The 24,889-nt window shown below is 35.6% G+C and overlaps 1 protein-coding gene across 2 annotated transcripts in view; it reads left to right on the top strand.

Moving 5' to 3' along the window:
• Positions 1-23,750, top strand: part of HERPUD2 (HERPUD family member 2) — a 30,089-nt gene extending 6,339 nt beyond the window's left edge. The window contains exons 3-9 of one of the 2 annotated variants that reach the window (XM_025873139.2): positions 4,876-4,953; positions 7,982-8,095; positions 10,041-10,195; positions 18,271-18,393; positions 20,987-21,310; positions 22,018-22,135; positions 22,886-23,750. In XM_025873139.2, coding sequence (XP_025728924.1) covers positions 4,876-4,953; positions 7,982-8,095; positions 10,041-10,195; positions 18,271-18,393; positions 20,987-21,310; positions 22,018-22,135; positions 22,886-23,047 — 1,074 coding nt within the window. In that variant the 3' untranslated portion in view covers positions 23,048-23,750. The remainder of the gene's footprint in view (positions 1-4,875; positions 4,954-7,981; positions 8,096-10,040; positions 10,196-18,270; positions 18,394-20,986; positions 21,311-22,017; positions 22,136-22,885) is intronic. The other variant, XM_073899059.1, reaches the window with a different exon arrangement.
• Positions 23,751-24,889: the final 1,139 nt, after the last annotated feature.

Below are 24,889 nucleotides of genomic sequence, written 5' to 3'. Positions count from 1 at the left end.
AAATAGCTAAGCTGGGGATGTCCCTTTGGAGTTCTAGAGAAGATTATTTTTTAAGCTCCTGTTTGCTGCTTTTGTTTACTGTTGTTGCAAGGAGATAAGGGGTAGAGGCAGTTTGGGTAAACCATGCTTCCATTTACAGTGCTTCTGAATTCTCTGGAGCTTTATTTATTTATTTTGTTTAAAGATTTTATTTATTTGAGAGAGAGAATGAGAGACAGAGAGCACGAGAGGGAAGAGGGTCAGAGGGAAAAGCATACCCCCCGCTGAGCAGGGAGCCCAATGTGGGACTCGATCCTGGCACTCCAGGATCATGACCTGAGCCGAAGGCAGTCGCTTAACCAACTGAGCCACCCAGGTGCCCTCTCTGGAGCTTTAAATTGGGTGAATTTAGTGGGAGTGGGAGGAAGATATGTTGCAGTACAAATTCATAGAATTCATTTCCTACAGAAACGATATGTTGTGCACCTTCTGGGAACCACCTCTTTAAAGCTATTTGGCACTTGTGACTGAGCTATATGTAAGTACTGAAATACTAATAATTACCACTTTCAAAGGACTTGGGTTCTAGTTCTTTGAACTAACATGTAAGTTGAAGAATTTTTACTAAGCTATTTGATTGTGTTGATGTCAGAGAGAACATGATTTTTTTAAGCCATCCATAATGAGAGACTGTATTTAGTTCCTCATATACAAAATTTAATCTTTTGATACCAGCGAGGTGACTTTCTAGAAATATGAAACTGTTGTTGGCTTTTTTGTAAACGCATCTATCAGACTCTTGTGAATATTTTAAATGCACAAGGGATGCATAGTATTTTGTCTGTTTTTGATATCTGATGAAATAGTAAAAAGTCAGATACTTTAGATAGTATATGTAAACCTTTTAGGAAGAAAAAAATCTCCCCATTTTATGATTTATTTTTGCATGTTATACTAGCCGATGAACTTTCCTCACCTTGGTTTTTAGCAATGTCTGTTAAGTGAGTGGCAGAATTTTTGGGGCCAGCTAGTTAAGCAGGTATTTATTTGGAGTGGCCTAGTTCTGTCTCTAGGAGTACCATCCTTGGAGTACCATCAGGATGTTTCTAACTTGGTAATTTAGCTGCCTCTACTCTACCATATAATACCAGGTACCATGTATCACTAGGCTTTGTTTAGTGGTAAGCAGTGGAGGCAGTGAAAGTAGCATTATCTGATAGGATTTGCTGGCTATTGGATGTAGGGTGTGAGCAACAAGAAGAATGGTGATGTTAATATAGATGGTCAAGTATATATGTATCTGTGTAGCCAGTATCTTAACAGTAGACTTTTAATTGACAATTTAATTAGTACTTTGTTTTAGATTTACCAATCCTGAGTCTTCTGGATTTTTATATTGAAAGGGTACGACGTGATGTTTTTTTTTTTTTTTTTTAAATTGAGAGAGAAACGAATTTATGTTAAGCTACTGAGATTATGGAGTTTGTTATAGCAGGTAGCATTACTTAATTTAAAACAAATGGATTTTTCAGTCAAGATAAATGATACTGTTATTAGCAGGTCTGGATAAATAAAATTGTGTCACTTTTATTAGTGAAGTTGAATTTGAATTGAGATCTCAAAATCTGTGTTTTTCCTAATACTCTAGTTTATGATCCAAAATGGCTAGTTGAAAGTTCGGTCAGTTGATTACTGTGTTGTTTGTTATCATATCTAACTACTGGTTTTCCAGATAGTTAAATTAATTTATTGATATTTAAAGTGAAGAGGCAATTTATTTAGTGACATAGAAGAATTTTCAGATCTTCTCACCTAAGTTAGGCACATGAAAATTCCTTTTTCCCTGTTTTTCAGTCACAGTAAAATTAAAGAATTCCTTTCTCCTTTTAAAATTTCTGATTATTTGAAGGCATTTGAATAATTTCAAGAAACAATTTTACTTGAGATATAATTCACACACTGTAAAACTTGCTCTTTAACATGTACAACTCAGTGGTTAATTCACAAAGTTGTGTAGTTATTATAACTGTCTAATTTCAGAACATTTTTGTTACCTCAAAAAAGAAAACTTATACTCACTAGAAGTCACTGTCTATTCTTGGTAACTACTGATCTACTTTCTGTCTATAGATTTGCCTATTCTGGAAATTTCATATAAATAGAATCCTAGTATATGTGGTCTTTTTTGTCTGGCTCCTTTCATTTAGCACAATGTTTACAAGATTCACCTGCATTATAGCATGCATCAGTTCTTCATTACTTTTTATGGGCGAGTAGTATTTATTATATGTATTATGTTTTGTTTATTCATTCATCAGTTGATGGACACTGGGGTTGTTTCTACTTTTTGGCTATTATGACTAATGTTATGGACATTGTTATGCAAGTTATTATGTGGAAGTATGTTTTCAGTTTTCTTTGGTATCTAGGAGTGGAATTGGGCATATCCTGAGTCATTGGGTAACTTTTTTTCTTTTAAGATTTATTTTATTTATTTATTTTTAAAGATTTTATTTATTTGACAGAGAGAGACACAGTGAGAGGGGGAACACAAGCAGGGGGAGTAGGAGAGGGAGAAGCAGGCTTCCCGCTAAGCAGGGAGCCCGATGCGGGGCTCGATCCCAGGACCCTGGGATCATGACCTGAGCCTAAGGCTGACGCTTGATGACTGAGCCACCCAGGTGCCCCAAGATTTATTTATTTTAGAGAGAGAGCATGAGCAGGGGGAAAGGCAGAGGGAGAGGGAGAGGGAATCTCAGGCGGACTCAGCTGAGTCCAGTGGAGGCCCCCGTGGGGCTTGATCTCACGACCCTGAGATTGTGATCTGAGCCGAAACCGAGAGTCAGCCGCTTAACTGATCGAGCCACATAGGTGCCCCCCAGTAACTCTTTGTTTAACTCTCTGAGGAACTGCCAAACTTTTTCATAGAGGCTGTTCCATTTTGTGTTCCTACCAGCAGTGTGTGAGGGTTCCGATTTCTCCACATCCTCATCCATACTTGTTTTTGCTTCATGTACTTTGTGGGGGGTGTGCCATGTAATTTTGTTATTTTATTGTATTCTGCCTTTTTGAAAATTGATGTTCCCTTGTTGTGGAAAGATAAAAGTTTATTCAGAGTTGACCCAATTGATATTTATTTTGTTGACTGTGGTAACATTGCAGTTATTTGAAACAAAAACAACAAACCAACCCCACAACCTGTTCCAGATACATGCTGTTTTTACAGGTGAGAAGAAATGATGTGTGATATTTGTTTTAAAATTCTCTTTCCCCTCAAAAAGGCAATGGGGGATAGATGAAACAAGAACAGCAAAATATTGATAATTGTTGGAGTTGAGTATTTGGGAGTTCTTGAAATGGTAGTTTGGGGTTTGTTTTGTTCTCTCCACCTTGTGTATGTTTGAGAATTTTCATAGTAAAGTAAAAAAAAAGTTCGTAAGACTGATGTCCTTTATGCAGAATGTTATGACATAGAAGTATCTATTAAATGTTTGGACTGATGGAAAAATAATAGTTTATGATGACTGTATTTATCAAAGAAACTTTTTTAGTTTCCAGCTAAATTAATAAGTATATTATGGAAACTTATAAAGCATTATAGAATTCATTTTGTCCAAGGGTTAAATCAATTATTATCTACTTAGCTTTTAACTTATGTTATATAATTCACTATTTGTTCCCCACTCAATGTTTATGTGTATTGATTGAAATTTCAAGATTTGTGATATGTATTTAAAAAAAAAACAAAACACCTCTTGTGTTAATTTGGTTGTTTATATACAGGAATTTGAACTTGTGCATTTTAGGAATGGCACACTCAAAAATACTTCCAGGGGAAGCTAGATTATGCCTAACAGCTAAGTATCTTGGAAAGACAGCTATACCTTTCTCTTCATCTTGGGTACCTAAGAAACCCTGAACCACAGATCTTACTCAGTATGACAGTTTCTATTATGGTTATTTTTAATGTAAGACCCTTTTTAGTAGCCATGCTGCATACATATATTCTGTTTGAAAATTGTTACAGTTATTGCTTGGATTTGGCATATTTAACAATTGTTGATATAGCTAATATTTAATTGTTTTAATAGAATTCGTGGAACATCTGCTTATTTAGGAGGTCTTATGGGGACTGTACATAAATACTTTGATTTTAAAAACTTTAATACTAGCAGTGTGAGCACTTAGCAGATTTATCATACATACAAAATAGGGCAGAAGTAACCAGAATGTATTTCCTATTCTCGGTTTCATATAGAGATGGCAGCTGAATCTCTATGCACTTGAGTTGATTTTTCTTTAACCTTGTGTTTTTGAAAAACATATAGAGGTATTTGTGAGAATGGCAGATAAAATAAAAACTAGAAGTTACATAAAACTGTAACTAAATTCAAATGACTCTTGAATTAAAACCAGTAAATCATTCTGTATGATATTAGTAAAGAAGAAAATAAATGTTGTATATTCTTTTAGATTATAAATACTGAGAAAACAATTCGAAATAACTGTGGTGACCTTGAAATTTTATCCCATTGTTGACTATTACTACTAGAAGGCCAGCCATCTTCTCATTTATAGTTTTAAAGGTTTTTAATGATAGTCACATGCATTGCATTATGGCTGAAAAGGCAAACTTCCAGTGTACCTTTTTTTCCTGTATTTTAAAAAAATGGTAATTATCTGTATTTTATTATATCTACAATAGATAGACTACCATTTGCTGAGCTCTTAATGTCTTAAGTGGAATTTGGAAAAAAAGGTCTTAAATTATGTCAGTTTTCTGCTTATCTGTGCCTAAAGGGAGTTTTACTTTACTCATTTTTAGGCATATTATTCCCAACTTCCAATTTGTATAATTAGAAAAAGTTGAATTCTTTTCTTTGTCCCATTTCTTAGTTGACGAAGGATCAGAGATTGGTGTATTCGGGCAGACTGCTTCCCGATCATCTGCAGCTGAAAGACATTCTCAGAAAAGTAAGCTTTTCTAACCACTATTTTATAACAGATACATTTAGAGTGTGAGAAGAGAGATGTTCTGAAGTTTTATCGCTATCCAACTAGTTCAGTTTTTAGATACTTAAGATCAACCCTTTTGGGTAGCATAATGGGTAAACATGAATTAGAAAGTAAAGAACATAATGATAGATTCTAGTTAGTTTAGGTAATAGTTTTGTATATCCATCTGATAGCTAAATATAAAATAGGGTTATATGTTTCTGTTCAGTTATTTGTTACCTTATATAAGAAAGCAGTATTGACTTATCAGTAGTGCAGGAGTAGAGTGTTCAAGTAGTGGTGAGGGACTTTCATTGATAATCTCTTCTCTCTTAAAGCCCCTTTTGACCAAACTGCATGATGTTTTAATACAAGTTGCTTGAGGTAGGAGTTTAATTTCAGGACAGGAAATGAAAAGGAAGTCCAATTGCTTGATCAGTTGGCAAACTTTGAATGTTGGTGCTATGAGCTAAAATATATTTCAATGTAGTTTTTGACAATCAGCTTGAATGCTAGTTATCGTAATGGCAGCTCTTTTAGCTCATGTTCATTTGTGGAATTAAACTTGTAGAACTTTTCTGCATTTGAGATGCTGCTTTTTGTTTGTGAATGTAGCAGAATCAAATACATAGCTTTTATGTTTCTTAACTCTTTGACTTAACTCTTAATGTTCTTTTGGATATCCCTAATCTCATTTAGAAGATCTGTGTCCTCTCCTCTATGTTTATGGTCACCTGTGGGAAACTGGTATATTTCTTCTGTTTAGATAGTTGAAATTTTAGCTTTGCCAGTGTGACTTCTTGCTGTCATTTTCATTTTAATCAGGTAGTTTCAGGTTGCCAAAGTGGTTTAACAGCCTCTCTTCCCTGGCCCCCCTTGAAAATAGTGGCATTGTAGCAGATTTTTTCCCTCTTTCTTTGATAGACGACTTTTTTTTTTTTTTTTTTTTTTTTTGCATGTAAGCCCTTACGTCCCGCCTGATGTGGGGTTTGAGTTCATGATCCCAAGATCAAAAGTTGCATGCTCTACCTACTGACCCAGTCAGATGCCCTGATAGACTTGAGTTTTTGGAGCAGTTTTATGTTCACAGCACAATAGAGCAGAAGGTATAGAGATTCTCCATATACCCCATGTCTCTACACATCCCTAGGCTACCCCACTGACAAAATTCCACATCAGAGTGGTATATTTGTTGCAATTGACATTGTACACAGTGTACTGCATTGATGCAGCATTATCAAAAGTCCATAGTTTACATTAGGGTTCACCCTTGGTGTGGTACAATTTTGGATTTTCACAAATAATGACATGTATCCACCATGTCATCCACTGAAGAATAGTTTCACTAGCCTAGAAGTCCTCTGTGCTCCACCTTTTCATCTTTCCCCCGTGTTTATGCTTAAAAACGTTTCTGCTTTATGCTCTTTGAAATACCAAATTTATTATTTTAATCCTAAGGATGGCTAGAGTATGCATATGAATACTTTTTAAAAGGTTTTTGCTTCTATAAATGATTTCTGACCAGAAGAGTTAAAATAAAAATGCTTTGAAGGACTGTTGTGCCCTTTATATAAAACATTTTGAACAATATTTTTATATTTTGAATAGATCTTTAAAGTGTTTTTGTTAAAGTCAGTTACCCCTTTACTTTTTTTCAGGTAGATGCTGCCATTAGCTTTACCTGTTAGTTATAAAATGTTTTGCAGAAACATTCTCCAAAGGTGAATGAAAACTATTAGTTAATTGTGATTAATATGACCTTTGAAACTAGGTTTCTAAGGATAAACATCTTATACTTGAATGCTTTTTAGTATTCTGAAGCTAAGAGGACATTAAATCAGGTGTGCTTTCTACCTACCTTGCTAGGCATAGCTCATGTCCTGCTGTCTCTGGGAATGCCTTTTCCCTAGCATTCTAACCCTATTAACTCCTTAAGCAATTATAATTTGTGCTTCTCAGTTTTGTGCAAAGACTGTTTTATATATTCCCTAATTGTGTTCTAATGTGGTATACTGATCTTTTAACGATATCATGAGCCTCTTTAGGCGAGGGGCTGACTCTTACCCTTGTTTTGGATTCACCTCAGAATTAAGCACAATTCTAGGTTTATGGGAGGCAGTTGATAAATCTTAGTTTCCGGTAGCTTTGTTTCTCTTCCTCACAAGTGGGAATCTTTCTTTCTTCCTTCCCCCTTTTCTTTATCATTCTTTTGTTTTCTTTTCTTTCTTTCTTTTAAGTTGCTGAGCCATCCTTTGTTCTTCTCTGCTCTCCTTTATTTTCTCTCCTTTCTCCATCTTATATACTAGCTTTATGCCTGACTATAAATATACTCATGAAATCACTGAGCTTAAATGCCAATTCTAATCCTTATTAGAATATTTTCCTTTAGGCATAGTTGTAAGTTTATGGAAACACATGGAATATGTACAGAATGTAGTTCAAATATACACTTTAAATCTGTGTATAATTGTTATAGGTAAAACTAGTTTTTGAATTAAAAAAATTAAAAAAACTATACATCACCTTGCTAGAATTAAGGCAAATGAGAGTAGGTGCAGTTGAGTTTCTTTATTACAGCTGCGAAGTCTCAAGTAATGGAAATATTTTCACTACTCCCAGTTTGTAGGCCTAAGCTTCAATGTGACTGTTACATAGTTTTGATATTAAGGTGCTAGATGTCTCTATGTTGAAGTAATAGATTGCATTGATGCAACTTCACAGCACTGATTGCTTCAAGACTCCTTGATATACAAAGTAATCATTTTTTCATATAGTAGGTACTGAGTATTTAGACAGTTTTCTACCCGTGGAGTGTATTGAATTCAGAAGGGCCCCAGATACTAAAAGGGTATATTACCGTACCTTCAAATGGCAACAATTTACTAATAAAATGTCTATGCCAGAAAGGAACTTAAAATTTGAGTTAAATATTTCAGCTTAGGTACTGACTTTTTGAACTATTTATTTTCCAGTACTACGCTTTCAATGTAATCTTCTTTAATTTTAGCAAGATGAATATCATATGGTTCATCTAGTATGTACTTCTCGGACTCCTCCCAGTTCTCCAAAATCCAGCACCACTAGAGAAAGTCATGAAGCATTGGCATCCAACAGCAATTCTGTGAGTTGTTTGTGGAGGAGTAAATGTTGAAATTTTTTGATTAGCCTTTTAAGTGAAAAACAGAACAATTGGAGCTTGTGGGTTGTGAGATTGTGTTTTGAACAGCTTGAGTTACGCGTTTAAACTTGGTTTTTAGAGATCCAGTGCCTAGTGTTATCCCTGGAAACTTGAGTTATTTGTTATTGAAGATCCAATCTTCAGGGGTGAAATACTAAAATACTCAGAAAACAAAGTGAAGATATGATTACATAATTTAAAATCTAGGACTAGTAAAGTTTCAGAAATATTAAAGATGCTTGATATACTGTATTTTATTCAAGATGGATTAAATTATTTAAATTTTGAGTATGCTAAATCTTAAAGTAGATTGCTTGGTCAAGAATTTTATTTTTTAAAATGACTGGACTTGGGCATACATTTCAACTTCAGGAAGAAAAATTACTTCACCTAGTCAGTTCTTTCAGACTTCATTTTTCCCTTCTTATTTTTCCATCTGCCTAAACTTCGGAATTTTTAAAATGTTGAACTTTTCAATTTAGATATAAAGTTTTAAAGACAAATTATGCTAAATTATTTTCAGTTTCCCATTAAAGTTTTATATGACGCCTTTGGAAGTGAGAGAAAAGGATTGGATGAGTGGAAGGTTGCTTTAAGACTCTTGGGCAAAGAACTTACATACTGCTAAGTATACGTTCCTTCTTGTGAAGAATCTAGCCAAAACTTGAAGGAGGGGATGGATGGCAGAGGTGATAACTAGTTGAAGGATCTTTCAGTAATTATTAGTTAACTGCTTCTTTAAGAAACTAGACCCTTTAGTTGCTATATTTAATTAGTATAGCCTCAGTGGTAAGTATTTTCCAGCAGTAGCTATGGGAATTTAGCTTTCATTAAACTGAAGTTTGGTTTATCAGTAAACCCAAGGGTCTCTCTACGTTTCCTACCTCTCCTAAGAAGGGACAAAACATTAGCATTCAGGATATAGTCTTTGGACACAGTTGTGTTGCTTTAGTTTTTATTAAGAAAGACCCCTCCTGACTTGTCTCGTGGTTCCTCAGCCATGATTTCATGTCATTAGTATATATATTCAGTTTTTTCAAGCTGTGTTATGAAAATCTGACAAGTATCAAGGGAAAATTAAGTTGAATTACCCTTCGTTTTTTATGGCTGAGAAATTTCAGTGGGATTTGAGAAGGTCTTAAAAATCTAGTCATGAAAGAGTTATCTAATAAGGTCAGAAAAAAATTAGTTCTAACAAAATTAGGCTGTGCTGCCAAATGGCTATGCCTTTCTTCTGTTAATTTTCTTAAAAAATGAATACCATATTATGCTGGTCCATTTAATGAGACATCTTGACAAAAAGGAAGCTTTTTCCAGTTTATGTCCCTAAGAGTCAAACTCCCTAGTCTGATTAGGTAGATACCTACTTGGTGTCTACTTTATGTGGAATAACCTCTTAAAGAAAGCTTTGTTTGTTTTGCAAAAGACCAGTGTCCTTGGCAGGCACCTTTTACATGGCATGACTTAGGAAGATAGTCATACAAAAAGACATCCAGTCAAAAGGAAGGCAGTACAGGAAAAATAATAATTTTAATGAAGTTGGAAGGATGTTAAAATTATTGGGGTGGTCTTCAAGTGGTTATATTATTTAAAGTTATTGAATCTGTGAGTTAATGACATCATCAGAACATGAGAATTTTAAAATCCTGATTGGTATCTTGTTAATTTTGTAAAGAAATGTATTTGTTGATTTTCTGAACTCTTACTCTCATCAGAATTAAAATATCAGCCTATTATGCTGGGCACAAGATTCAAATCAGTATATTTCTAAAATTCACTTTTTGCAGAGGGATTTCATAAATACATTTTTAACAATGTGTCTCTAATCTCATGATTGCAATGAATTAAATTTCCTTGAAGAAATAATTACATTTTTTTTTTTGTATAGAGTTCAGATCACTCAGGATCAACAACGCCATCATCCAGTCAAGAAACCTTGTCTTTAGCTGCTAGTTCTTCCTCAGAAGGATTGAGGCAACGTACCCTTCCACAAGCACAAACCGACCCAGCACAGAGTCATCAGTTCCCCTATGTAATGCAAGGGTGAGTGAAGTTGTAGTTGTGGGCCTCTTAAAAATCTGTTACTCCTGACTTTCAGGGTAGCCCCTCTGTAATAATCAAAGTACATTGGAAATTTATTCATATTCTTCCTTATACATTTTGAGAATTAGGGGGTTAAGTAGAGCAGTGCTTTTGAAAGCTGGCCATACCTCAGAATCATCTAGGGCAGTGCTTTTCAGTCTTTAATGTTTGTGCTAATCACCTGGGGATCTTGTTAAGCTGCAAGTATGATTCAGTAAGTCTGATGGGCCTGAGATTCTGCATTTCTAGCAAGCTCCCAGGTGATGCTGATGCTTCTGATGCTTTGACCACACTTCGAATAGCAAGGATCTAGGTAGCTAAAAAAATTCTTTTAGTTTCACCATGGATCTACTCAAATTAGCTTTCTGGGAAGCTGATGGGTGAGTGAGGGTGTTCTTGGAAGAGTATAAGGCCCAGTAATCTGTTTTTAAAAAGCTCCACAGGTGTTTCTGATCAGCCAGACTCGGTAATAACTGATGTAGGGTAAAACTGTGGTGTATTATAAAGATAGGTTAACCATTGCTAGGGTCTTTATTAGAGGAGTTTACTCAAGAGGCTTGCTATGGCTACGTTATATTTAGCAATTATAGCAGGCCTTTTGGATTAGGCAGTCCTAGGGGGAAATGCAGCCAACAGCCACAGCACATCTTTCAGACAGCTCAAACAGTAGGATCCTGGAAAATACGGTTTGGACCTTGGTTATGTATGAAACCAAGGTATTTAACTGGGGTACTATTATTTGTTACTTTTGAAGTAAAGGAAACATGAGTAATAGGTAGTGAGATCGTTTTGTATTGCATAGCATGCTATGGTCCTGCAGTGTGTGGCAGTGCTCCAGATCTATGCTTGTGAGGCTAGAAATAAGGAAATAGCTAGGACCTCAGAATGGTAGAAGTGACATGACCAAGGAGTAGCCATTGACGGCTATGTTAAACAGGATCAAATAAACATTCAGATACTTTTTACTTAGAACTTTAAACTTAATTCAGTACTTTTTCTTTTATATTGAATTATATTTGACATAAAACTATATAATTAAGGTATACAGCAAAACTCAATTCTTTTTTTGTTATGTTAATCACCATACATTACATCATTAGTTTTTGATGTAGTGTTCCATGATTCATTGTGTATAATACCCAGGGCTCCATGCAGAATGTGCCCTCTTTAATACCCATCACCAGGCTAACCTAACCCATCCTCCCACCCCCTCCCCTCTAGAACCCTCATTTTGCAAAACTCAATTCTTAATGTTGAAAAACAAAGCTGAGTATATAGCTTAAAATATTTTCTATCTATGACAGTAATTCATTTCCTCTCTTTTTTTGCAGAATAAGACAGTTTCAGTTTCTCTCAATTTGTACAGTGATTTTACTTATTTTATTTGGTGGTAGTGCTGGAAAGTGAGAGTATAATGCGTATAATAAACCTGAAAGAATATATAATGACATGTTAATAATGATAATAAGATTTTTAAGTCTTTCTCATACTTATAGTGAATATATTTTGTAATAAAACAAAACTTATAAGTTACATGTCTTCATAATAAGACCATAGATACCTTGAGAAAAGATTAATAATTTCTCTAAGATTAATTATTTCTCTAATAATTTCTGTTGAGGAAATCAACATGAGATGAAAGCATTCAGCTCTTAGCAATGTATTAAACAGATCAGAAAATTCTGGAATAGTGTTTATTTTGCCAAATGTAAGTTTTAAAATGATGAACAATAAAATCTTTAAAGATATTACAGCTTTACTTAGGGAATCTATTACTAGATGAATAATGTTTGGTTTCAAATCAGGAAGGCGGTATAGCTTAGTGACTGTACAGATTCTGGAGCCAGCTTGCCTTGGTTTGAATCTGTCTGTTGACTACTAGCTTGCGCAAGTCTTTTCCCTGCTTTGCTTCAGTTTGCTCATTATCTGGAGATAGTAGTACTTACCATACAGGATTCCAGTGTGGATTAAAAGAGTTCATGTATGTAAAGCGTTTAGTGATGTGTTAGCAATTACTTACAAATTTGTTCATACTTACAAGAGAATGTTGTACATTTATTCAGCAAACGGATTTGAATGAATGAATGCCAGTACTAGGTGCTGGAAAATAAATATATGTGGGAAGAGCATTTTGTGATATACAAAGCAATTTACTGAAAGTTTAATAGATTATTCAGTTTAATAATGAATATAATTTAACTTAATCTCATAGGTGTAATTTTTTGCTAATGAAGACTTTAAATCTATCTTTAAGTAGATTTTATTTAACATAGGCCTTAGCCTTAAATGTGCAAGAGCAGTAATTTAGTGACCGTGATGAACTCACCAACAAAATATAAGCTGTGCATTCCTTTTTCAAAATTCAGTACAGCTTACATTTAACTAGTCACAAGCTTTTCACCATGTAGGTTAGTGTTCTCAGTCTTTAGTGAGCTTGTTAAAACGCCTAAATCCTGGTCCCTACTCCCTGAGATTTTGAATCACTAGGTCTGGAGTGGTGCTCAGGAATTTGCCAACTTAATACTCTGGGAAACTCACTTTGAGAAATCCTAATACAGGTGATTATTTGCCCCTATCTAGGTCTTGAGGAAATATGGGAAGACCAAAGCAGTATGTGCACATCATCACATTGGCTGTCCATTTATAATGTCACATTTATAAATCCTAACTGACTGCTTTGGACTTTGTCGTACTGTCACATTTATTTACTTTAACTCCAAAAATTACCAGTTGGGTTGTAGAATACCCACTGTTTTGTACATCAGTTTTTTTCCCCCTGAAATATTAACAGCTTTGTTTTATAATTAACAAAAACAAAACCTACTCATTGTACCCTTCCATATTGTCTGTTTTTTTTTTAAAGTAAAAATTGCTGGAGTGCCTGGATGGCTTAGTTGGTTAAGCATTTGATTCTTGATTTTGGCTCAGGTCATGATCTTAGGGTTGTAAGATGGAGCCCTTTGTTGGCCTCTGTGCTGGGCGTGGAGCCTGCTTAAGATTCTCTCTCCCTCTGCACCCCCTCAAAAGTAAAAATTGCTTGTAGCTCATCACCTAGAAATAACTATTACTAATATTTTTGTAATATCTTTTCACTTTTCTAAGTAAACTATTATTTTTTTATTTTTTTTAAAAGATTTTATTTATTTATTCATGAGAGACACAGAGAGAGAAAGAGACAGAGGCAGAGGGAGAAGCAGGCTCCCTGGAAAGCAGGGAGCCCGATGCGGGTCTCGATCCCAGGACCCTGGGATCATGACCTGAGCCGAAGGCAGATGCTTAACTGACTGAGCCACTCAGGTGCCCTAAGTAAACTTTTTAAATAAAAAATAATACTATTATATTTTGTAAACCTTTTTTAAAAATATAATTTAACCAGGACATATTTCCAGTTCAAATATAAATCTACCACGTTTGAAGTCTTGAGACACGTGGCATTCTGGATGAGTTCTTAAATTCACACCAGTGTTTTTTAGACTTTGGTTCAACATTCATTTAGGGTGATTTAGCTCTGGAGTAGAGTTGGGGGTGGGGATAAAGAGCAGGGAGAAAGACTGTTAGAGCCAGTGCCCAAACAGCAAAATAAAAGCCCTGCAGGTAACCAGGAAGTTCAAAGACCAAGTATTGTTATTTGAACATGAACATGCTTACAAGGCCCTTAATCCCCTTCCCACCACTCTAAGCAGCTTATCGAAATACGTGTAGTTCTCCCGAGAGAAGATCCAAGAAGTACAAGTTTCTCTAGTTGTTTATGTTCCGGTAGTGCCTTAGTTTAATATCCTGGTTGGCTACCCCTTAGTCGTCTTCTTTACCCACCTCTTGTTTGAAACAGCCTTTGTTCAGAACTTTGCCAATCATATTCTTATTATGCACCACCCAATTCAAAGCCCATTCTTTCCAGGGAGACTACTCTGATGCACACAGGACATTTTCTTTTCCCAGCATTATCTCTGTATGTCTCAGCATCTGGTGTCCCTTTATTTAAGAAAGTTTAAGATTTTTCATTATGTGGATATGCCAGTTTGCTCACTCCTCTATTGATGAAGAATGTCATTAGTTGGTTTTACTACATAATGACCTCAAAATCTCAGTGGCTTACAACAACACACTTCATTTTTCTTGTTCACGAATCTTGTTAGTCACTTGGGACAGCTCTGCTTCAGGCTGTAGGTTGAGTTCTGGTCTGTTTCATGTTTCTCATTCTTTGGACTAGAAACTCCCTAGGACAGGTTCTTATGACAAATGACAGGAACATGAGAGGGGAAACTAACCCCTGAGCACACGTACAACCTCTTCATGTGTCACATTCACTAACATTCCATTAGCCAAAACAAGTCACATGGCCATGCTCAATAGCATTGAGGTATTACCAGGTTACCAGTGGTAAATGCTTTTCCCACGGGGAGGGGGAATAAAGCTGATTTGTAGCATTTGCTGATTTGTCTGGTGTTAAGTACTTTCACCATGGCTGATTTCAAGATACCAAGGGTGGCTCACACAATTCCTGAACTTGAGCAGTTAGTTTTGTGAGTCAATATTAGCTAGCAGAAGCCAGCTTTGCCACTATATGCCAGACAGTATGCATGTATAATCCTGTTATAGAAGAGTGAAGAATTGAGGCAATATTCTATCATAAGTGTTTGGGTTGTTTAATTTCTTCCCACTAAACCTCACTACAATCAGTATTCTTAAATACACTAACATGTTAGCAGTTATTCTTTTAGGTTAAGTTGTAAGAAGGGGAATTCCTGGGTCAAAGTGTTTCTTAAGACTTTTTGAGACTCTTAAAGACTATTGCAAAATTGCAGTAAAGAAAAGTTGTACCAGTTTATTCTCCCAATAACAGTTGTTAAAGAGTCTGATACCCCATACAAATATGTACTTGCCAATGTGATAAATTGGAATGTTCCTGTTTTAATTTGAGTCATGATAAAGAGACATTCTTTTTGTTTTGTGAAATACTTATTTGTTGGTGTGTTGCTGTTTTCTGAAATTCATTTGTGACAGTTCTTTATCTAAAAGAATATTAATAATACTTATAGAGCACTTAGCACAAGCTAGGCATCGTGTTAAACACACATGCTATAATTCAGTGCTATACATTGACTTTTACATCAACTCTGTGGTCTAGGTACTTTTTTCTCCCATTTTATAGACGAGAAGGAGGTTTAAAGGCTCTGAGCTTGCCTAAGTTCACAGAAGTGATCAGCAGCAGAACTAGAACTCAAATCCATATCTCACTTGAAAGTCTGTGTTCTTAACAGTCTTGTTGAAGTGACTATTTTGTCGTTTGTTTTAGTAGGCTGCCATTTGTATTTTGACTTCATTTATAATGGCGTTTCTCTCCTCTCTGCCCTCCCATTTGAAACTTTATTCTAGTCAGATCTACTGATCAGATTTTAAGTATTGGCGACTGAGTAAGCAAATCTGTTTCTTTGAGGACCTTGTGACTTTCTTCAGTAAAAGTTTACCTTATAATTTGTTATATGCTGGACACTGAAGACAGGAAGATGAATTATGTACTTGCCCTCAATGGAAGTAGGTCAGATAGACAAATTACCATCTGCTGATGTGTTATCCTGGTCTTGAAAAAAGTTTTGCAGGAGCCTGGAGAGGTAAATGACTGTCTCTGCTTAGAGGAGTGGGGAGGGCTTCATAGATGGTAATGTTTGAGCTGATTTTAAGGGAAGTTCAGCAGGTAGAACAAAGCAAGTGTGGAGAGTCTTGAGAAGGCATATTCTGGGAGTAAGGTGGGGTTTCCCTACAGTTGGTGCATCTTGGTATGGAGTGGTAAGGGAAATGGGGCTGACTTCACAGGTTTTTTTTGAAAGAATTTGTTCCTGAATTTTGAAGTTTCCAGTTCCTTTTATCTTCTCTCCTTTGTAATTCCTAACTTTAAAAAACGTACTAATGAGTGTTTCTTGGTATAGCTCTCAAGTATTTGTGAATGACAGTCTTTCAAGTTCTTGGTTTTTGTCATGATCTCTGTTGTACTCAACCATTTCCATGTGTTCCTGTGAATTTCCCTCACCCCTTTTTTCTGTTGTTTAGTTTTTATCAAATAGTACTAACTGGTATAGTCTGTCTGAAAAGGAAAACAAAGCTGTTAGAACTTGTGCCATTAAATGATTTCCTCCCACAGGTATATAACCGCAGTTTCCTCACCGAATTTGCTTATACTTTTTAAACATTAACAAGTACAGAAAATATTATAATGAACCCCCATTTACCTAACACCCAGCTTCAACGACTGTTAACCATTCTTTATCTAGTCCCTCTTGTTACTCCTTTTTTTTCTTGGGCTCGAGTATTTTCAAAGCAAAACCTAGATACCCTCTCATTTCATCTGTAAATACTGGGTATCTGTCACAGATAGGACAGATATGGACTATAAGAAAATGTTAGTCAAAATACCAGTAGAATACTCAGAAATTCTTTAATATCATCAAATACCCTATTCATATTCAGTTTTTCCTGATTATCTCAAATGTCTTTTCTGGTTTTCTTGATTGAATCAGTATTCAGAGAGGGTGACAGATTACATTTAGTTGATGTTTCTTAAAGCTCTTCTAATCCTTACTCCCTCCTTCCCCTCTTTTTTAAAAAATTTAATGTTTATTTTTTATTTTATAGCTAATAGTTGCTATGTTTTTAACAATATTGCTAATATAAAATATCATTTGTGTAGGGCAGAGATGTGAAATTTTTCCCCATATTTTGTATTTCTCAGTAATTCTCAGAAGCTGAATTACTTGGGCGGTTGGGTAAAAGTGAACATTTTTAAAGGTATTTAATTTTGTAAAATTGTTTTTTAAAGCCTTATTCCAGTTCATCCTGTTAGCAGTGAAATCAGTTATTGCCAATTGTACATTAACAGTCTTTTGAATATCATATTAAAAATTCATGAAGTTGTTATTGATTCTTGTCTCATTCTGGTTAGACCCAGCTTATATCAGCTAAAGATAAAATTCAAGTAATATGAAGAAAAGGAAAGTTAGCAAGTACACGAATTCTGCATTTACAGAATGGATATGTTTATTCCTGTGGTTGTCTTGATATATGTGAATTTCTACAAATCTCACATCGCACACTTTGGAGTTGTATTCAGATTTAGGGATAAAGGACAGTAAAAATAAAAATAGCTAACATTTATTAAGTGCAGACTAACAGTCTTATGAGGAAGAGTCTATTATTAGCCCCATTTTATTTTATTTTATTTATTTATTTTTAAAGATTTATTTATTTGAGAGAGAGAGTACATGAGAGGGGGGAGGTTCAGAGGGCGAAGCAGACTCCCCGCTGAGCAGGGAGCCCGATGCGGGACCCGATCCCGGGACTCCAGGATCATGACCTGAGCCGAAGGCAGTCGCCCAACCAACCGAGCCACCCAGGCGCCCCATTAGCCCCATTTTAGAGGCAAGGAAACAGGCATAGAGAACTTAAGTATGACCTTCCACAAATTTTATTGAGTTAATAGACATTTAACCTACTTTAAGAATGCATGTATAAATATGTTCTGCCAATCTTGGTTTTTTAACAAAAAAAATATTTTACGGATTTTTATAATGTTTTTTATTTTATAGCTAATAGATGCTATGTTTTTAATAATATTACTAATATAAAATATCATTTTGGTAGGCTCCCCATTCCTCAAAATATTTTGTCGTGAAGTATATTTTAGGGCTTTTGGTTCTTAAGGAGAATGTACTTAAAATGTAATTAAAAGTATTTTTGGCCTTTTCTGCTGAAATGGGAAGATAGCAAAATGTTCAGGCTTGCCACACATTTTGTGGGTGACTTGCTTTATTTTCTTATTAAGATTGGGCTGAAATGTTAGTTGTTCTATAATTTGGGGCCTGGGTCATCCTGTATAAACCATAATATCTTATTTGAAGAATGTTGAAAAATAAGTATTTTTCTTTTCAGTATGATTTAGTATATTTTGTCAATGGGTGGCTTATACTTAAGACATGAAAATTCCAAGAAATGCTTTCAACTTCTAGAGCACGAAAAGACATTTCTTAATCTCTGTATTGCAGAAATGTGGACAACCAGCTTCCTGGGCAAGCTATTCCAGCTGGATTCCCCGTGTACCCCGCTTTCAGTCCCCTGCAGATGCTGTGGTGGCAACAGATGTATGCTCATCAGTATTACATGCAATAGTAAGTTAATTTGAGTTCGTTTTTTTTTTTTTTTTGCTTAGTGTGCTACTTGCTTTATTTTCTTTTTCATCCTAGGTAAGTTTGATATGGGATTCTATTTGCTGATGTGTTTTATTGGTTTTTAAAAATTACTATGAGAATGAATTTGCCAACATTTCAGCAGATAACTTTCTTTTAAATGATTTGGCTAAAGAGAGAGGGGTTCACATCCAGTTCACATCAGCTAAACCTATTCTCTGTTTCTCCCTCTCTCCCCTAATTACATTTAGCAGTATTGTTTTCTTTAATATAACATTTTATCTACTTAAGAGGGGAAAACTTAGGAAAGTTTCACTGGAAGGCAGCAAATCTACATGAAGAGATAGGATGCTAAATGAAAGGGAATCCTATGTCAGGGAGATTCATGTTGACATAAGGCTAATAATATGCTTTCTGGACTGTCAGCATTTTAGTAAGTCTTGCTTCTGGTCAGCATGGATTGTAGCACCGAGCACAGCTTCTCAGCCTTCATTCTTCTGGACTTCTATGTATTCATTTAACATTTCTAGCCTCTCTTTAATGTTCTCTTGTTTCTGTGATTTTGTTATCCTCTTCATTTTTTCTGTTTTTCTGATCACTCATTTTGTGTTCTTGATGGCTCATTTTTTCCCTTCTTCTAAATGGTAACATTGCTTGTTTAGTTAGACAGATATTTGTGTACTTGCCATGTACCTTATGACAATCTGGTAATGAAGACGGGATTCAGTCCTAGGCCAGTCCTCTTGAATTTTTTTCTTCTGGGGTCTTAGTCATTAGCTCTCTGTGGATGACCCCTTTTCTTTATCTCCTGTGCTTCATCCTGGTTGCTGGAAGATTTCCTTAGGGAAATTTGCCTTTCCTTTAAATTCAGGATGTCTCAAATTTGACATCACCGTCCTCTTAAATGTGTTCTCCTTCCTGACTTGTCAGTGACACAGTCTCCTGTTATTCATCCTCCAGGCTCTTAACCTTAATCAGCTTTGACTCTGCCTTCAGTTATCCCTGAACCCAACAATTTACCAAAATGAGTTAATATGTCGTTTCTAACTTTTGTTCTTCCCCTATATCTTCCTTGCAATATTTTGCCCAGATCTTTTCTCATTTTGGACCTACTTTACTGCAATTGTTCTTTTTCCTTTTGGATTCCTTACTATATTTCATCCTGCTGCTGCCAGGTTAATGTGCTTAATACAAAATTGAGCCAGTCATTCCCCATCCTCCCAAATACTTGATGGTTCCCTTGCCTACAGTGTGAAGTCTGTATCCTTATCCTTACTCCAGACCTTAACCCCATAAAGCTGATGTGCTTTTTGAACCTCATATCCTAATGTTCTCTTGCATGATCCCTTGGCTGCAGACAGGCTATTTGTACCTTACCTATTGCTGTGGTAATAGTTACCATCTGAGTGACTGCTTTGTGCTTAGTACCGTGCTAGATGCTAGATGCTTTACACCCCTTGTCTCATTTATAACTCCTGAGAACTGTGTAAGATAAGTGGGGCTTATTGTAGCTTGTTATAAATCATACATTATTATGTACATTATTTAACTTCTGAGCCTCAAGTTCTCTCCTTTAATGAAATATAACTCACCTATGAATCAGAATATCTGTGAGGTAGGATGTGTTTTGGAAACTAAAAAGCCCCTTACAGATACAGGGTATTAGCATACTGAATTAAATGGGCTTTTGTAGCCTGGGAAACTTCTGTTTTGCTATCCTGATTTTTAAACATTTTATTGTAAAAAAATTTCAGCATGCGAAAAGATAGAATAGTGAAATGAATCCCTGTGTACTCATCACCCAGCCTCATCATTTATCAAATCATGGCATTCTTGTTCTAGAACTTGCCCCTCCTGTGCTGGATAATTTAAAGCAAATCCCAGATATATTATCTTTTTACTGGAAGCCTCATATAGGCAAATTTATTCTTTCAAGCAATCAAATTATAAGCAAACTTCAGGAACACAATTCTTCATAGGTTTATGAGTACCTATTGCAGTGGTTCCCAGTTGGAGTTCCCAAAAGTCAGGATTGGGGTTGAGGGGTTGTTTTCTGGGATCTAGTTAATATCTTAAAACACAAATACAAATCATTTATCACTGACAATGGACACACAGGGTAATGATCAATTTAAATTTTTAAACATATTTTTCAAAAAATGGCTCTAAGGGAGAGGTGGTGGGTGTGGTGGTAGTCATCCTACGTAGAAAAAAGGGGCCATTAGTGAAAAGATTTGGAAAAAGATTTGGTCATTATGTTATAAAGTAATTTAATGAAAGAGAGAAAAGATAATGATGACCATGGCCTTCTTATCTCTTCCACCTCTCCCCTACCATCTTAGACTGTGAGGCTAAGGGAGCATCCTTTCCTGAGCTACTCTCTCCTTCCATCAGTCTTGACCCCACTTTTCCACTGGGATTCATGCTTACCTAAGAAATGTGGTACCGGAGTTGTGATATTCCATATTAGGTTTATGAAAAATACATATGGCTCCCCAAGGAAGTTTTACAAAATACAATAGAGTATGATAAAGTTTTATTTTCTTCTTAATATTTATTTTGGTGAATATTTCAGTCAAGCTGCAGTTTCAGCTCAGGCCACATCAAATGCCAACCCAGCCCAGCCTGCTGCTTCACAGCCTCTAAATCTGGCACATGTTCCCGGAGAAGAACCCCCACCAGCTCCAAACCTAGTGGCCCAAGAAAATCGACCCATGAATGAGAATGTTCAAATGAATGCACAGGGAGGTCCAGTGCTAAATGAAGAAGACTTCAACCGAGACTGGCTGGACTGGATGTACACGTTCTCACGAGCTGCAATTCTCCTTAGCATTGTATACTTCTATTCTTCTTTTAGTCGGTTTATCATGGTAATGGGAGCCATGCTACTGGTTTATTTGTGAGTGATGCTCGTTAACTTTTTGTGGTTTCTTTTAATTACTTTCTAAAAATGTTCACAGAATTTGGCATATAGTAGTCTGTCATGACTGTTGAGTGAAGGAATAGGAGTTTTGGACTCCAGATATCTAGCACCAAAAGCAAAGTAGGTTATGTTGAATAAATATGTTTATCAGAACTGTCTACAAGCAGATTTTTCTTTTACCGTCTTTCATAATAAAAAATTATTAATTCATTTAGACATGCTCTATCAGTTATTTAGAACTTGAAGTGTCTGATGCACTGTTGCATAAGGATATTCTTTTTAGTTATAGTTATCATTAGTAAGACCTATAGGAATAGGTCAGACTTTTTCTTGCCCCCCTTTACCCCAAGAGGCAAAGAAATATGTAGTTGAATTTCATTTTGAAAAATAGCGGAAAAGATGTTATGACTCTCAATATGTTAGGACATTAAGATAGCTAAGTTAGATCTTAAGATAGCTAGCATAGAACCAGCAAAGCCCATGATAGATTTTTAGACTTAAGTCAATTCCTGTTTTGCTGTCATTGCTTTGAGAGGGGCAGTTCTTGGCCCTAAGTAGGAAATTTGGTCTTTTTATTTATTACAGTTGAAATAATTATTCTGTTGTAGGACACTAATGTTTTAAAGCGTTACAAATAAAAACAGTTGCAACTTCTTTTCTTTTCTCTTTATTTTACTGCATAGACACCAAGCTGGATGGTTTCCTTTTAGGCAAGAAGGAGGTCAGCAACAGGCTCCCAACAATAATGCCGAAGTTAACAATGATGGGCAAAATGCAAACAACCTAGAACTTGAAGAAATGGTATGCTAATGAGGCTTTTGTATATTTCAAATATAGATAGATGTTCCTCAGCAGTGTAAGAAACCAACATGATAAAAGAATCTTGGGGCATTCCACAAGTTTTTGTGGAATGGCACGTGAAGAAAAGTTAACATATAAATTGTGTGATTTTATCTGGGAGAACTTAAAATATAATACTGAGTCAGTCATATATTTGAATTAAGTAGGGGGCACATGGGTGGCTTCGTCAGTTAAGTGTCCGACTTTTGATTTTGGCCCATGTCATGATCTCAGGGTCGTGAAATAGAGCCCTGTGTTGGGCTGTGCACTCAGCGGGAAGCCTGCCTAAGATTCTCTCTCTCTCTCTCTCTCTCTCTCTCTCTCTCTCTCTCTCTCTCTCTCCCCGCCCCCCCGCTCCCCCATGCTTGTGCTCTCTCTCAAAAAAAAAACCCAAAAAACAAAAAACAACCACAAAAAGAATTAAACAGGAAGAATTAACATTATTCTTCCTGAAAATAGTCTAGAAAGAAAATTATGCACACGGTGAGAATTTATTGTATTAAATTGGCAGTTATCCCTTTGAATTTGAACACTGAGGAATTTATCAATTTTGGATTTAACAAAGATTTCTAATGACCAGATATGTACCACTTCCTTATTACATGCTCATATTCCTTTTCTGTAGGGAAGAATTTAATTCTGTCTTTTTCTGTCATGCGTTAATGCCTACCTCAAATCCCTTAGGACTATGTTTCTTGTTTTATTTGAAAGGAGCGTCTTATGGATGATGGGCTTGAAGATGAGAGTGGAGAAGATGCAGGTGAAGATGCCGGTGCAGTTCAAAGGCCTGGATTAATTGCGTCAGCTTGGTCTTTTATCACCACCTTCTTTACTTCACTGATACCAGAGGGGCCTCCCCAGGTTGCCAATTAGACCTGAAAAACTGTGCCAGCTACAAAGGAGGGTCTGACTTTAGGAAAGTGTTTTAAATAACAGTGCAATTTCAAAAAAATTTATTACTTTCTTTTCATCATCATGTACAGAGGTGTTTTTTTCTTTAAGCTTCTCATGCATATGAATATTTTAAGCACAAATGGACTACTAAATGTGTGATTTCTTTTTTAAGATCCTAACAGAACATAGTATAACAATATTGATCTTCCAGGTTTTGTTAATTTCAATTATGTGTATTATATCAAGGCAGATCTATTTGTGTGTCTTATTTCTTTAAAGAGCTGCTTCACATATAAATGTCTGTAGCCAACAGCCCAGCCCTTCAGTATATAATTTGAATAAATATATCTATTTTCTGTGAATTATCCTGAAAGTTTTAAACAGAATGACCTCATAGTTTTTAATAAAGAATATTATTTACCTAAAATGTGCTAGCAGCATCTTGCCCAGCCATAAAGCAATAAACTTCTCAATAATCTTAATTTTAACATTTGGATAAATAATGGAAACTTTCTATTTTAAGGGCATGTATCCCATCAATTGGAATTAGTACCTTAAAAAAAAGGCAGCTCTTCAATGGAATTAATAGTGATATAAATGTTTGATACAGGCAGTACTTTTATAAAATATGCTGGAAATTGCTCCCTGTAATTTTTTTAAATAAAAGGTCAATTATGGTAAACTGTCTTATGGGTTATTTGTTCAGACCTTTCAGTAATGTACCCATTACATGTAAAAATCTATGTACATTTCAATAGTTGTTGGAAAATCTTGCTGAAGTCTTCCAGGTCATTTTCACCTCTTTGTGTTCCAGATGGATATCTCTTAGTTCTCAGTCTGAAACCTTGATAGTCTATTTAAAAATCCCTGTGAAAGCCAATTCAGTATTTTGTAAGAAAAGAGTAAGTTTCTCACAGGGTAGCTAAAAATTAAAATTGGACAAATGAGGATAGGAGAACTTAGTGTGCAAGAACTTTATCTCACAGGAAGTGTATTATAAAGTTATATGTGGTACTGGTCTGGTAATATATGATTAGATAATAGAACAAAACAGAAGATTAAGAAAACATGATTTTCTAAGTTGTTTACTTATAATGATAAAAGTGACATTTCAAGGGATAACTGGTTAACTCTTTGAAAAGTAAAATTAGGTTTGTTTATAGATGTCAATCAAGATATCATGATTTAGTATGAGCAACTGAACATGCAACTACTAACAGAAAATATAGATGAATACTTCTATAGGGGTGACAAAATGCCTTTATGGCAGAATCCCTAAAAGAAAAGGTTGCTATGTATATAATATTTTGACATACATAATTAAAAGGCAAACAATTAGGGGAAAAAAGATTAAAAAGATAATAATAAGTCCTAAATTTTGTTAAAAGAAGACAATATCCCAGTAGGAAATGGGCAGGATAATCTCTAGTCAGGTTGGGCTGGGTGACTTACACAACAAACATTTATTTCTCCCAGTGTTTGAGGCTGAGAAGTCCAAGATCAAGGTGCTGGCAGATTCTATGTCTGGTGAAGGCCCTTTTCTTGGCTTGTAGATGGTCATCTTGCTGTATTCTCACACGGCAGAGAACAGAGGAGAAGCATGCCCTCTCTCATCTCTTCTTACAAGGGCACTGATCCTGTTCCTGAGAGCTCTGCCCTCATGCCCTAATTACCTCCCAAAGACCCCACCTCCTAATACTATCACATTGGGGGCTGGGATTTCAACATGAATTTGGGGTTGGAGAGACACACAAACATTATGTCTGTAACATACAAATATGGGCAATAAATATGAAAACAGATGTAATGAGTCCCAAGGTT

The sequence above is a fragment of the Callorhinus ursinus genome, unplaced genomic scaffold, assembly GCF_003265705.2.
Source record: "Callorhinus ursinus isolate GAN/ISIS: 27379988/994484 unplaced genomic scaffold, GSC_fseal_2.0 scaffold12, whole genome shotgun sequence".
NCBI lineage: Eukaryota > Metazoa > Chordata > Mammalia > Carnivora > Otariidae > Callorhinus > Callorhinus ursinus.
Note: the sequence above shows the minus strand (reverse complement) of the source record. Positions and strands in the feature narration are given on the sequence as shown.